This window comes from Aquila chrysaetos, chromosome 6 (genome assembly GCF_900496995.4).
Source record: "Aquila chrysaetos chrysaetos chromosome 6, bAquChr1.4, whole genome shotgun sequence".
In the NCBI taxonomy this organism is placed as follows: Eukaryota; Metazoa; Chordata; class Aves; order Accipitriformes; family Accipitridae; genus Aquila; species Aquila chrysaetos.
Genome location: NC_044009.1, coordinates 29441757 through 29456764, shown reverse-complemented (window position 1 = coordinate 29456764; position 15008 = coordinate 29441757). Strand labels below are relative to the sequence as shown.

The following is a 15008-nucleotide window of genomic DNA, read 5'->3' as shown; positions in this document are numbered from 1 at the left end:
GTAGCTTGGGCAGATAGGAGCAAGGTTTGAAGGACGAGAGCTGTGTCCTGGGTGCCTATGTGAGCCAACACATTGATCCCACGTGCTTTTGTCTGTGCAGGATTTCACATTTTAGAGGTATTTGGACGTTTTGTGTTTACTCCATGCATGAACATGCTCCAGCCAAGCAGCTGCATAACACTATCGTCTAAAATATATGAATGTTAGGGACAAGTGTCCTGAAGATCTTAAACATGTTCTTGATTCCCTTGTAGCAACACGTCCCAGCAAGGTCAAAGACTGAGTAACCTGTGTGCTGAGCTAACCTGCTACAATTTACTTTCATGTTTTGACCAGGAGATGGCCAGTTGCCCAAAGACAGCATTATGGTGAGACACGCTGCCCTAAGAGCAATGGCATTACTGATTTGCCTTCAGTGTAAGGTTTCAAACCTTGCCAGGCTTTTATGTAGGTAATTTCTCTGTTTCTGTGTCATTGCATGCTTGGAGCATTATAAGATGGACACAAAAACAGGTTCAATTTTTTCTCTCTACCCTCTTCTGACCCCCCTCCCCCAACCTAGATTAGCTTGCAAGCAAAAATTATGGAGCTCACAAACGGAAAAACTGCAGGTACTCTTGTGTTTACTGCCTTTACAGACCTAAAGCTCCCTAAAGAGGGTCACAAATCCACATGAGGCTCCTAAGCACGGCATACTGCATTTGGGTCATTGGTTAGCTGAAAAGTCACGTAAAGGCAAACAGCTTCCTCTTTTCTACGTACTGGGGAAATACCATGTGATGTGTTTATTCCAGGCTCCATGTGGGATAAATAGCAAACACTGATACAGATCTGCTCAGCTGTTAGATGTTGGGAAGACGTGCTGCGATGGGAGATCTGTGCTGGGATGACGAGAAATGGTGACAACCCTTGCTAGGAAAGAGTTCTCCCTTTATGGGGAATCCACCAAGTGACCCACCATCACTGTCCTGCAGTAGCCTACAAACTCCTTTGGACTCTTGCCTGCTGGTCAGCCTGGCCTGTCGCACCGTGACAAGTGAAATTGTCCTGTCCTTGTTGTAGATAACCCACCTGCAGCCAACGGAACTCAGCAGGGCTCTCGCAATGAGCATGGAAATGGTTGCTTGCAGGTTGGCTGTTTTTCATAGCTCTGCCAGTCTTTCTTTTATACTTTTTCAGGGAATGAAGTACGATTGTTTCAGAGAATCTTTTGCAAAGCAGTGCATGATTGCCCTGTCTGTAGTTGGGATTTGATTTCCAGAAAGGGAGAAAGTACTCCAGAGCTTTGTTAGAAGTCAGTGTCTGTGCAACATTCATCTGAGAGAAGCTTGGGAGACTTCATACCAATTTCACAATTTTTGAGGAAGAGAAAGAGGGAGGGAGGGAATTTACACCCAGGAGCACGCCTAGAGGCCTGGAGGCTGTGCTAGACTTTATCTAGCACTAGTAAACACGTGAAAATGTGATGTCTTGTGATTGAATCCAAGCACAGCAACCTTCTAAAAGTGTCCAAAGTCCAAAGCATTTCTGATGTGCTAAACTATCCATGACTTTAAAGGCGACAGCTCACGTGCCACCATACCAGAAAGCAAACTTTTCAGGGAGGCAATGTTCTTCCTTTCTCCAATAGCAGCACAGTGTTTATGCACTTTGTGGGTCCTGTGTTACATATACTCTTTCACCCTGCTGTCCCTACCCGCTGTGGTTTGCTTCAGCTGTGGAAACAGGAACCGCTGAGTCAGCACGCTGATGAAACTCACACTGCTTTCACACATCTCTGGGGAGATGGCCACAGCAAGGAGGTTGCCAGCAACTAGTATCCTGGAGAAAAAATGAGTACTTAAATTGTCTTACAATTGCCTGAAATAATAATCCAATTTCTTAAAACCTCTCAAACTGAAGGGGGCTTCAGGACCCAAGCGCTCGTTGCAGGTGAACAATCGCACCTGGCATATGCAAGCTCGTGACCAAGCATTTAAAGTTCAGTGAATGTCATTTTTCTGCTCACTCTGTTGACCAGCTCAACTACATTTTACAAAGCCGAGATCCAACTGGCTGAATAGACAGAATAAGGCCATCAAGTTTAGCTCATCTGCCTGGTGACAATGGAAAGCAGCAGCCTGTTCTGATTACAGACTCACAGAGGTGAAATTGCTCCCTTGGAGCTGGTACAAAGTAATGGACTTTAAAAATTCAAATAACCCCCTCAGAAAGGTTAGGTCTCCTGAATAACACAAGTGCCAAAGTGGAAAGAGATTTGGGGGTGACTGTGTCTCTGAGAGCAAAATATCCATGGCACAGTGGAAAGGAGCTGAAGGTCAGCTAAAGGGATGGGAAGGGGAATGTTAAATGCCAAATTGTTTAAAAAATGGAAAGAGATTCAGTCTGAAGAAGATGGAGATGTTCCAGAGAGGTATTCTATTAAGGACATAAATAGGGTGTTATCAACAAGCTCAGAGTGAACAAGAGCAGCTTTAATAGCAAGAAGATGGCAGTTAAAAGAGGGACAAGTTAACTGCTTGGGGTACTACCACTATGAAAGCGACACCTTCTCACCCAGAGGCCCCTGGTCTGCCTTCATTTAAATGAGGTCTGCTTACTTCAGCACCACAGTGTTTGCATTTCATTATTTTTTTACACTTATTAGAGAAATTTAACTATGAGCGTGTGAGGCCTGTTTCTTCTTTTGCTTATCATGAGAATTGTTAGTCAAAGCTCAGAGCCGAAATTTGCCTGTTGAAGGCAACGAGGCAGCAGAGAGGCACGCGCGAGTCTCAACGAGCATTATCCAGGACCATCTCCCTGGGGCTGCTGGTGCTACCCACGTAGGAGAGAGGAGAGTTTAGTATTAAGATTGCAGGGAGAGACTGCAGTACTGTAAATGAGAAATCATTAGACAATATGTACCTACGCGTTGACAACAAATTATCTTTGACAGTGACTGAGATAGTACATTTACAACCTCCAAAGCTACTATTTTAGCAGGCATACAGATGTGCTGACATGTTAAAAGGGCAGTAGCAGATGAGAAGAAATGATCTCTTTCAGTAGATGGATACTGGTAACAGGTGATGTTAGTGGTATGCAAGAAAAATGTATCACAAAGGTGAGCTAGGAACAGAGAATAAAGATGGCTGGGACAGTCTGAGTATTCAAAGCAAAACAAAAAAAGATGCAGATGAACTGTCTCCTGAAGTGTGCTTATTGATGTTTGGAGGACCATCTCTTTGGAGAGTTGGAGTACAATGTCTGCAGCCTAAGAAGAGAAGCTGTTAGCATTTATTTTTGCCTGGTATCACATCTTTTGACATGCAAGTAGTTCATCAAGACTCAGAGCAATAGGAAGGCAGAAGATCTGCCGTACCCATAAGACAGATCAAACTATCACAAATAAAAATTTTCAAATAAATAATTTCAAAACTTTTTCTGAGGAAGTGGAAGGAAAACACTGCAACATGGTAGCTAGCTATGTAAGAGGAGAGCTGGAGAAGCGAGCAGGCATGCACACACCTCCCAGCACACAGGTGGAATTTGGAGGCCAAGACCCAGATCTGCCTCAAGGAAGTTGGGGAAGCTGAACAAAGGTACTGCGGATGCTCACCATGAATTTTGTTACCTGATGTTTATTTTTAATGCTAAGATTCAACCACATGCTGCTCAAAGAGGATTGTTCTGTCAATTTTAGTGCCAATCACCATCTCCCAAATTAAGTCCCAGGCACCATTATGCTGCAGCTTAGCTCTTGGAGAGCCGGGGAACTGCGTGACTCCCTCCGAAGACCGAGAGCTGAGAACTCACACTGAAGATAAACAGAGCTGCAGCAAACACTCCATCTGTCAGCAGAGGTTTCACCCAGCATACATCTTCAGCAATCGTTTACAGGGTTAACGATCATCCAGGGAGGCAAAGATTACCATCATCTAAACAGTAAGAGCTGAGCAGAGTGTTACAAGTGATTGATTGCCCCAGACAAACTGTTTGCTTTGCTTAGGACTGCAGCTCACCAAAAACATTGTCCAGCAAACACTACGCAATGATGGAAGTATTGCACAACTGCCTGATTTTCCCTATAGAGCGTTTCAAATGCCTGTCTGCAGACATGACACATTCCTGTAGAACATTATCGTAATACAAATAATTTTATTAAATTCACAGCAAATTATTTACAGCTGTTAGCAAAGTAGTCCTATTGGTTTGGACAACCAGCTGGGAAAGATGAGTAACTTGTGTCAGTTGCCCCACCTCTCCTTATTTATTTTTGAGGAAAATAGGGAGCACTGCTAGTATTTCCATGCTGTATTGTTGAAACTCACAGAGGCTTGTTGCTTATGTTGAGTATTTAGTAAAACCCGAAGGTCTTTGGCCAAAAGCACCACTACTTTCTTTTAGCCACTAGAGTGAGCTGCTGCTCAACATTTGAATAAAGTTTGGGTAATTATTTGTGTTGCTCAGAAGAGGAGGTGTCCTGTCATTTTGTCACACATAAGTAAAACTGAGACCCACACTTTGCCTAGGAATGATCTTTGTGATGCTGCATCTGACTTTAATGCTCATGATCTATTTGAGCAGGGCAGGAGACAGTGAGAATTGTGTTTAAGATGTCATTCTGAGCACCCCCAAATTTGAAGCTGCCCCCACATTAGTCCATCACTCAAATCCCCTCCATCACTCAAAATGGAGAGTGGAAACCAACTTTCCTGGAGCAGAGTAGGCTGAGTACAGAGATTAACCTATGGATACCATCCTTTCCCCTCTGGCCTTAACTTTTCCCTTAGGATGCAATTGCAGAACATCTCTGTTGACAACAGAAAATCCTGAGCATTAATAGATAATGAATGTGGGGCTTCTTATAATGAGTATTAACAGGTAAAAATAAGAAGGCAGTGACTGCAACATAGCCACTGGGATGGCTGATGATCAGGGAGCAGGGCTCAGTGATAAAACAAGGCAAAATTTCCTCCTCTACATAGTCCTTTACCATGCGACTTGATGGCAAAAAATACCAGTGGGACCCAACTGGCTGAGGCTGGATCCTTCCCACAGTAAGAAACAGTCCCTCCTCTTTGCTGTATCAAGAGTTTCTACAGGTAGAGTCACGTATGACAGTCAGTCATTTCAGATTTGTGCATGAAAATCAAGTGCTTAAGCATGGAGTTTGAGATATTTCTGCTGGTTACATCGTGTTACAAGAGGAGTCATTTGTGACTCTGCCAATACAAAAACCACAGAGCAGATATTAAAACCAGCTTGAACGCTAAAGTTGGATAGAGATTTACAGCTCAGCTAAAGCTTATTAACACTGCTATTGATTTCACTGGAATTGTATCTGTGGGTTACAAAGTCAGACAGACTTATTAATACATTAACATTTTTAATAAATGGTAAAATGGATCAAAAGCTGGCTGGCAGCCATTCAGTCTACCAGTAACGCAAGTGTTTCTTTCTGGCAATGAAATGCCACTGAGCAGCAGCTCAGAAGTGCTAAGTTTGGAGCCTTACGTTTTACTATCCCTGCTTTTTCCCAGCAGGGACCAATTCCTGTCTGTGAAGCTTTCAGAGACTGGCCAGGTTTTGATGGTTAAGATGCTTTCAGATGCTGACCAGGGTAGCAAATAGTTTCCAGCTGATGTTCATCCTTGCTGATTTAATTCAATGAGGCGACCAGCAAATACAGCTAATGTTCCTATAATACAAACTAGCATAAATATGCCAAGGAGAAGATGATCAACCACCATTGCAACGAACTTCCATTCTTCTGCAGCCTGGGAAAGAAACAAAGGAGATGGTAAAATCTCTGCAGAGCCATGTTTGTTATGGGTGTTCTTGTAACTTACCGTCTTGAACAAGGGAAAGGCTCTGCCTTAAGTTCCACTATTATTATGCAAAAAATACTCATTTTCTTCTCAAAAGCAGGTCAGTGGTTGAGAAAGCCTAAGCTACCTAGAAATGCAAGTTTCAAGACTAAACTGTTAAGAATCCCAGGCAATTTGGTGAACAATTTCAGTAAAAAGAAGTGTTGAAAAACTTAATTTTTAGTCAAACGGTTGCTTTTGAAAGAGAGTTTAAAATGTTGAAAGAAAAACACTTTGATCTAACTGGTTTTTGTTTTTCTATTGCTTTTTCATTCTCTTGGGATACCTAAGCAATTGTCATTAATTTAGCTCTAGTCTCTGCTTTCCATGCCCAGCATACACTCTAAGGTCTGGGAAAACCTTCTCTGTAGATCCCTTAGTCTTTTTTCCAGCTGTGGGATACTGTGACCACTTGCTCTGCGACCACCTTTTCACCGGGTGCTTTTGTGGGAACCCAGCACCGTAAGATCAAGCAGAGCGCGAGGTGCTAAGTGCAGCAGGGCACAGGATTTTCACCCTGTAACTCTGCCTCACGGAGCGATATGTACTGGCCTAAGACGCTGTCTACTTCTGCCTTAGTTGCTCCACAAGTAGAAGAGGCTGTTGTAAATTATCTAGAGGACACTGATAATCAATACTCTTTTCAGGTGCTTCATAAGCGCCTAAGTGAATGCAATAAAGCAGCAGCCTTCAGAAGTCACAACCTTCAGTTTATTTGGGGAACTTGACTTCTGAAATCCCCTGGAAGTGATATCAGTGGTGCCCGATGACACAAGCATCTGGGCTCCACTTCCAAAGCGAGCACTTGCCAGTAACCCGAAGACCCTCCTTGTAAGCCTAGGAGGAAGCGAAGCCCAGAGGCACTGAAGCCACGCCAGCCCTGCTGAAGGTAACACTTTGTCTGCGGAGAGGCACAGGAGTCATGTGGAACATGAGACTACAGCCAGAGCCTTTCCACATGCTCTAGGAATTCGGTCACAGGAACAAACACTGTGGTACAAATCCTGCCCGTGGGAAGGAGGCGCCTCCTTTCCAAGAGCATGGCCAAATTACTGTCCCGCAGAACTCTCTCCCCATCTTCAGGCTAGCCTGCAGCTCAACAGGAGAGGTCTAGGATCACTTAGAAAGGTGAAGTCCCAGGACTGAATTACCCATGCAAAAGCTGCGTAAGCTGTGATAACTGAAATAGAGGGGGTTAATTGTGTTGAATCTGCTAGAAGGAGGCAGAGCTAGGTTTTCATGGGGAACACTGCCATATGTGACTCTACACGCATTTATTCTTCCTTTGGCTTGCAATGTGGAAAAAGTCAGTCATCAGAGTAGCTCATGACATGCTTCACTTGCTGGGACTAGTTGTAGCATACAGGAATAAAACAAAACCTTATCAAAATAAGAATTATCATTTGTAAGTTACATATAACACTTCTCAGATAAAACTACCAGCCTTTTGGAGTTTGGCTTGCTTCCTGGCTTTTCAAAAGCAACAGGAGCTTGCTTACCGCAGGGGGAAGATGCCCGAGTGGGAGATAGGAGGAATGTGTTTTGGAACTTGCTTACAGTTCTTGAAACTGCTTTGCTACTCACAGACACCTCATCTCTGTGGCTTCACATACCACGTTTAGAAAACCTTAGCACTGACACTTTTTTTTCAAATTTTTTTTTTTTGGGGGGGGGGCCAAGATGCAATTGTCATCTGCAACAATTATCTGTTGCTCCTCGTTGACTGCATCAAAGGGAGGAGACTGTCGCCTGCTAAAGCCAGACCAGGGCTTGGAGTGTTTTTTTGAGGTGGGGATATTTTGCCAAAAAAATAAGATGTAGCAATTTGAAAGCAAGAAATGAATCATGAACAAAAAATGCCTTACGTTACTGGCTTCTTGGTCCGATTTCATCGTTTCCGCAATGTATTTGATTCCCTCTATAGCATTTTTCACATCTGGATTTTTGGTAAGCGGGGAGTAGAAGTTGACAGGCACAGAGCCTGGCTTCCCAGAAATTTCAGAAATATCAATATCTTCTGCAAAAATATTTTTGTCTTGTTTATCCCTGGATGGTCGTTTCATTGTAGAGAAAAACATGATGTTTGGGATTGTGTCAATAAAGATCTGAAAACAAAGAGGAAGACAACGACAGTTGCTGGTTTGCGGGGCTGCGTTGCAGACGCAGCTGTGTACTGAACAAAGGCAAGCCTCTCTGGTCACAAATCCCTTCCCGTGCTGGATCGGCTACAGATTCCCTCTCAGAGTATGTCACAGCCCGTGCCTCAGTCACACTGGGGCTTTTGTCAGCCTTATGTCCTGGGGCAGACTGAGTCACCCGCAGGCCTGTCACACGTTCTCTGGAAACCATTTTCCCCTGCCATATAGCCAACATCTACACATGAAGGGGGGTGCGACGTCCCAGAGCAGACCCTCAGGTGGTGTGAACTGACAGAGCTCCATCAATCTCATCTAATTTAGAGCATATTGCTTAAAAATCTGGCTTGAAAAGTGGACTACAAAAGATCTCTTTTGGCCACTTTTGTTTGACTTTGCTATTACAAATGTTTGTTATACATGCATATAAGGTTTACAATAATTTCCTTTGGAGTAACAAAGGCTTGCTGCCAGAGCGATTTTAAGCACATGCAGTGTTTGCCCGATGAAATTTCCCTTCTGCAGGGATTGTTTGTGCTGCAGAATGAACCTGATGTAAGCTGTAGCCTTAAAAGTATAATTAGAAATACACAGAACAATCTCCTATTCATGTCATGGTTTAATATGCACCCAGGCAGGCTTAAAAAACCGCAAGAATAACTGAATGGGTCCTCTTTGGTACAGTGTCCCTGGCAAAGAACTTGTAATGATAGACATCCAATTTTTTCTACATCTTGTGGTTACTGTTTAGACTACTGTGCAAGGATCTCCTTGCTTCCAAGAACTGCAGAGCAACTGTATTTACTGGAAAAGCACGGAGAAGATCATAGCTTTTGCTAAATTGTCTTTCGCAAAATGGGATGCTGAACGCAGGTATCTCCAATGTCCTTTGTGCTCTGTCTGCACTCACATGGACTGGTGCATTTGGCCACTGGCAGGCAGCAGAGCTTTACCGTCAGGAGAATCAGACTGGGAAATGTAATTTGAGTCCAGCTGGACATTTTCTTTTCCCTGTACTTTCAGCTGCCTGTGTTTTGCCTCATCTGTTCCCTGCAAGACTCTACCCCAGTGGACAATTTTGTTACTTAAAGGAGCACTTTAGCAGTCTTGCTGACTTTATGCACAGCTAAGTAGTTAACACTGGCTCTTGTGCCTAGAGAGATTTAACGTGATGCATTTACTTCCCCAATTCTTGTTGACTTTTATTAGAAAACCTGCCAATAAAATATGGAGTGCTCAGTGGAAACCAGGAAACATGGAAAGCCATAGAGCTCACCTTCCTGACCCAGTGCGGCATGGTGTGAGTGCTTGGGGAGCGGTGGTGGGTGTTGATGACGATGACCGTGATGATGATTGAAGCGATGACAAACACCATTGTAAACAACATGTATTTGCCTATCAGAGGCACTGCACTGGAGGTGGAGGGAATCAGCTCCACAATGACCAGAAGGAACACAGTCAAAGACAGCAGGACAGAGATGCTGAGAGTCATTTTCTCACCTGCCATGCAAAAAAAACCAAAACACAAACAAAAAAACCCCCCGCAACAAAAAAACCCATTGCTGCTCCTATCATTCAGTACAGACTATTCACAGAAGTACATGTGTGTGCATCTGGAGTGCAATCATCTCTCCCAGCATCCAAAGCAGTAACTAGGCCGGCCAAACCTGAGAGCCTAAGAGCATCAGCTCCAGCATTAAAGTGCGAATCACCACCTATGACTGGGCTGAGGTACGGGTGATGGATACGGAAAGCTCACTTGCCAGGAGCACTTCATGGGCTGCGCGTTTTGAATGAAGTATATGCACCTGATTAATGCTTGCTCCACAGCCTCCCGGGGGTTCGCTTGCCTTACTCTCTGGCAGGCTCATGCTGGGCTGAGTAGGCAGACAAAAATCACATCTGACACCAGAGGTCAGTTGCTCTTTGAGGTCTTCCAGTATGTAGGATGTCAAAACCGAACCACAAAACATGATTCACACATCTTTTTTCTGTCAAATTCAACTTTATAGAAAGTTTTCCACTAAAAAAAAAAATACCTCAAGTATTTCATAGAAGGGGCTTAATGAAATTAAGCACTATGAAAAGCTGACACAAGGTAAAATGAATGAAGCAGAGGAAATGGTTGCAGGGAGCAAGAGCTGCTCAGCAGGGACAAAGGAGGCCAGAATAGTCCAGGATTACTCTTTGCGTCACACGAGGTAATTTCTGTGAACGGATAACAAGCTCTTTGCTCTAATACCACGCCAAAGGGCCCCACTCACCCCTTGTGTGTTCACTTACTGCATGACGTACTAACACGCTAACTACCTACCTATGGCAAAACATAAAAAACAACTAGCTAGATCTTTGTTTCGCAGAAGTTAACTGGCTAGTTAAGCAGTGACTTCTGTGGGAAATCAGCCCAATTTATTTATATGAATAGTTTCAGCTTTCAGCGCTTACGCTTTATTTGCAGAATGCTTAGAGCCATTATTCTGAGCAGAAATGTCCAGTTTTAGTAAGTGCTGCCCTTCAAGTTGGCTGGTGATTTCAAATACTCAGAATATCTCAGAAACTTGTTAGAAGAACAATTTCTATGGCAATAGTATGAATAAATTCACATACCTGAATCTGTGGGTAGGTAAAAAACTAATCCAGTTAAAAAGGAAAAGAGCAGGCAGGGAATGATGACATTCACAATGAAGTAGAGAGGTAGGCGCTGCATGAGGAAGTGGTAGGTGATATCCAGGTAGGGAGTGTCAGGGCAGCAAGCGTAGTAAACCCAGTGCTTCCAGCCGCGGTAGTCCTTCATTACCCATTCCCCACTCTCCATGAAGTTACTCAGATCTGGACGATCACTCTCCTGACAGCAAAAAAACCCAAGTTCTTAATATTAGATGTTCTGAACAAAATCAAAACTTGGCAGTGGCTCAGGAAGAGGATCCCCAATAACTCAGACACTTCATGCGTTTTTGTGAGCAAACCACTTTGCGTATGTTATTTTGCCTTAGAGTATTATCCTCTGCACAGCATTCAACTAAATATTTTACAGAAACAGTCAAGGATAGTCAACTAAGAGAAAGACTGATTAAATATTTACAGGTAGGAGACGTACCTGAGAGGACAGGGAAAGAGTCCTTGAAAACGGAAAGTCATGAGCAGAGAAAAAGCACCTCCCCCAAAAAAGTAAGCAAAAAAACCAAAAGCAGAACAGGCAGCACCATAAGAAGTGGCGTGAAGCTGTCAGAGCATAGACAGGCAGGAGACTTAGTTAGGGCACGGGAATTATGTGTATGCAGGATTTTAGAAGCCAAAGCAGGAAATTTTGTGCTAGATCTATAAATAGGGCTTTTATATTTTATAGGTAGTGCCTGGTTGTTTTTCAGTCAAAACAAGGTTATATTCCATTCTAAATCTGAGATTTCCCTAAAAACATATCCAGGTCTTTACTGCTTTTCCCAATTACAAACTCCTTGCTTACCGGGTTAATAACAACCACTGTACCATCATATGTCCAAGTTCCCAACTTCATACTGCAGTTCTGCTGGTCAAATGGGAAGTGCGTGACTATAATTTCACAGTAACTTTTAAAAATAGCTGGTGGTGTCCAGGTGATCAGGCCTGTGTGCTCCAGAAGGACTTTGGTGTATTTAACGATGGCAAAATCACCATCTGCGCTGCAGAAGGAACAAGGACATTAACAGCAATATGGGCAGCATAATTAACATAGTCACAAAAGGATTTCTCTGGCTGTGGATTGACTGGTCCCCCCAGTGCCATTGTGCCCGCTCCTGGAGAAGCTTGCTCTGACGCCTGCTACCCACGGGCCCAGATGTCGTGGGACAGCAGCCCTGCCATAGTGGTGCCAGGGGACAGAGCTACCCCTCCCTCCCCAGGCAGCTGGCACCCCTTACTTGTTGTAAAGAACAAGGTCTGGCCGCCAGATATCGTCTGAGGGGATGCGGATTTTTTTCACGCCGCCATAGTCGTCTGGATTCCACTTGAGGTTGACGTCTGTCCACTGCTAAAGAGGGAGGATTTCAGCCACTGAGAGCCTCTTCCAGCACTTCTGGGGGTAGTTTTGGTACTTCCTAGAAACATGCACCTCCCTGGCTTTGAGACATGCAGGTAAGTATAAACACGCTAGTGGGACCCCCAGCTAATTTTTCACATTAACTTAAATTTTGGTTAAGAAGCTTATAAAAAAAAAAAAAAAAAGAAAATAATATAAAAGCTAAATATACCAGAAGTCTACTGTTTGAAATACAACACAAAATGCTTTTCTTAAAGCTCTTAGTGTCTAGCACATTCTCTTCTTGAGACCCCAGAAAGAAGAAATGCTCTGCTAACTGACCGACCTGTCCAAGTTGCCCCTAAAAGTATAACAGAGTAGTTAATTCCTGGCTGTGCCTCACGCATTTATTTGAATTAGATGAAATGGTTAGCAATATTTAGAGTTACCTGTTTCAGGCGTACATTGGTTGTCACAATTTGATTTACTTCATCCTTAAAAAAAAAGAAAGAAAAGAAGGCAGTAGCAGCAAACATCAGGATTAAAGGAGAAAAATTGTTTCCTTAGAAAAATGACACCGGTCAGCACTATCACGTAAGCCAGTGGTTCAACATGTACCACGCGTTTATACCATACCACGCTAATAAGCTGAATGAGCTGCAGCCCGACGGTGACGACAACGGCATCCCGATGGTCCTCCACTGGGCGCACCACCTTGTTGTAGTCCCTGAACAAGTCCTCGACGAGGCGAGTCTCGTGCTCATAGCACAGGGCCAGGCCAGCTGCAGAACAGCAGGGGTTGCATCAGTGAGATGGGACAGGGAACAGGCTACAGCACCATCAGTCTGAGGTGGGCATGAAGGAAGTACTGTCAACAGCAAGCCACTGGCGATGGGTTAACTCCAAGACCTCTGTGTGACTCCTCATTTCAGGTGTGCACTGTGTGCATTGCAAATACTGTCAGCAGGGGTAACTACCTATCTGATCTGGAGGTCAGTTTAGGAGTAAGGCAACAACAGCCTCCAACCAGGAGATGAGTGAAAACAAATAGCCATCCATGACTGTGGACATCAGACTGAGCATTAGGAATCTTCTCCAGGCTTTCCCAACCCACAACTGTGCTTACATGCAATACTTGTGGACAGTTAAGCACACAGAATACCCATAATCAGGGATTCCCGATGTTGTCTTCTCCACCTTCAATTCCACGGACTTGCCTGTAAGAGTAACATTAAAGGACAGGGCCAAGCACAACAGTCATTGAGGTGAAAGCATTATCCAGACTCCTTGCATCTGAAGTCTAAGCAGAGCGGGAGCTCCTCTCCACGATGGCAGTTGCTCACGTTGTGCTCGTGGTGAGAGAGAAGGAAACCACTCACAATGCGGTCTCGTATCTCCCTCTCCTCAGGGAAGGTCTCAACCTGTCCTTGGAGAGATCTGCCCACGGAGTGCTCAGCATGACTCGGCAGCGCTACATGAAAGAGCCCTTGTAAGAAGGGCATCATGGGTGAAAATAGGTAACAGCTTTGTTTTAGCGCAGCTTTAGCAGTGCGTGTGCGTGGCACTGTACTCCCAAGGGGTGAGGGCTCAGATTCCCACCTCACAGAAAAACAGACGTACCCCATTTCCAGGCTGCCCGTTGCAGGACAAGGGGCCGCATCGCATACCCAGACTGTAGCTGCTTCACTGTTACAGGGGAGTAAAGGAAACGGAAATGGGGGCTTGGGGATGTTTTTGTATGTACCTCCTTTTCAAGGTAGTGAGAGGGAACAGAACAGTTGAGCCTTGCCGCAAGCATTTTTGGCAGATCCCATCCTTGCCTTCCCCTCTCTCAGTTTGAATCCTGGGCCACTGCAGTCAACAAGAATTTTGCTGCTGACTCCAACCTAAGCCAGGATTTCCCCTTGTTTCCCAACTGACTTTTCATCAGCTCCTTTTATATAGTTGAGCTGAGATTCCAAGGATTCTGTCTCGGCCTTGTCCTGCCATGAGATGATATTAAAATACTTGGATGCCACTGAGAAAAGCTGTCAGCCGCAGCCAAGCACTGCTTGCTTGCCCTGCCAGGAGGCTGGGCTGGGGTGGGCAGGAGTCATCTTTCAATTTTTAGATATGATGCTGTGATCATAACTTAAGTCAATATCTTTGCTATGCTTTATTAATCCAATTAAAATCCTTCCCATTACTACCTTCTGGTGTGGTTTGGTAGGAATTTAGTATACTGCTTGAATTTGGTGAAAAGTTTTTAGGATCACAAAATACGTATTCTTTTAAGGGACAGTTTAAAAGGAATTATCCTGGTACAACACATGCAGCTGCAAATCAATTCTGCTTCCTTGTCAGCAGTCCCACAATTTAATGAAGGTTCTTGTGATGAATTTTTACATTTCAAGCCACGTTTAGTAGATCCTTTCATACATTTTGAAATACATGTAGCACTAGAGTGAATGGGAACATGGCAAAATACGACAGAGAGAAAAATAATTAAACACAAAAACTTCTCACTTCAAAATATCTGGTGTCTGAAATTACAAATATCTGAGCTGTTACCAATACACTCCAAAGCTCTCATTGAACAGATCTGGTGTGTTTATAAAACCTTATCAGCAGGACAGGCTGCTCCCAGAACACACATTCACTCATACCAATGTATATGCAAAGCCCTGGTCCTGCACAGTCAGGAAGGAGCTGACCCCCATTCAAGGCAATGGCTGGAACATCTTTACCTGCGGAGATGAGGAGGAGGAGTACACGATGCACCTTCATCATCCCGGCTCCCTCTTGCTGCAGTCATACAGACGGAGGCACACACGAAGCGCCTTTAAGGTCTCTTCAGAGGAGGGCTGTGCTGCCTCCTGCCAGGGTGCTGGTGAAATATAACCACCGAGGTATTGATTTACAGCACCTGTTTTTAGGAATGACAGCTGAGGGCCACTGCACTGCTGCGTTGGAAATGGGAGCACAATGTGTTTCACCAGTCAAGTATCTTCTGCAGTTTACAGAAGGTCATTTTTTTCTAAGTGGCAA

General features: G+C 44.2%; 1 protein-coding gene across 4 annotated transcripts; it reads right to left on the bottom strand.

Moving 5' to 3' along the window:
• Positions 1-3603: 3603 nt before the first annotated feature.
• CHRNA1 (cholinergic receptor nicotinic alpha 1 subunit) lies at positions 3604-14840 on the bottom strand. Of its 4 annotated transcripts, none has more exons than XM_030016827.2 (9): positions 14708-14840; positions 12618-12763; positions 12431-12475; positions 11884-11990; positions 11451-11646; positions 10595-10832; positions 9264-9487; positions 7718-7957; positions 3604-5762 (listed from the first exon to the last, which is right to left on the bottom strand). In XM_030016827.2, the coding sequence occupies exons 1-9, from the start codon at positions 14748-14750 to the stop codon at positions 5631-5633; spliced, it is 1371 nt and encodes a 456-aa protein (XP_029872687.1). In that variant the 5' UTR covers positions 14751-14840; the 3' UTR covers positions 3604-5630. The 4 variants fall into 4 exon arrangements, with proteins under 4 accessions (XP_029872687.1, XP_029872686.1, XP_029872684.1 ...); XM_030016826.2 differs by having other exon boundaries at positions 11884-11993; positions 12618-12770; positions 14718-14840; XM_030016824.2 differs by having other exon boundaries at positions 11884-11993; positions 14708-14839.
• Positions 14841-15008: the final 168 nt, after the last annotated feature.

Bases quoted from the DNA above. Each gene is read 5' to 3' on its own strand.
- CHRNA1 (XM_030016828.1), bottom strand. From the start codon at position 14,775: ATGACTGCAGCAAGAGGGAGCCGGGATGATGAAGGTGCATCGTGTACT. The intron at 11,994-12,430 runs GTAACTCTAAAT...CTCCCTCTTTAG, and splicing joins CCAATGTACGCCTGAAACAG to CAGTGGACAGACGTCAACCT. The intron at 10,833-11,450 runs GTAAGCAAGGAG...TTTTGCTGTCAG, and splicing joins CAGTGGTTGTTATTAACCCG to GAGAGTGATCGTCCAGATCT.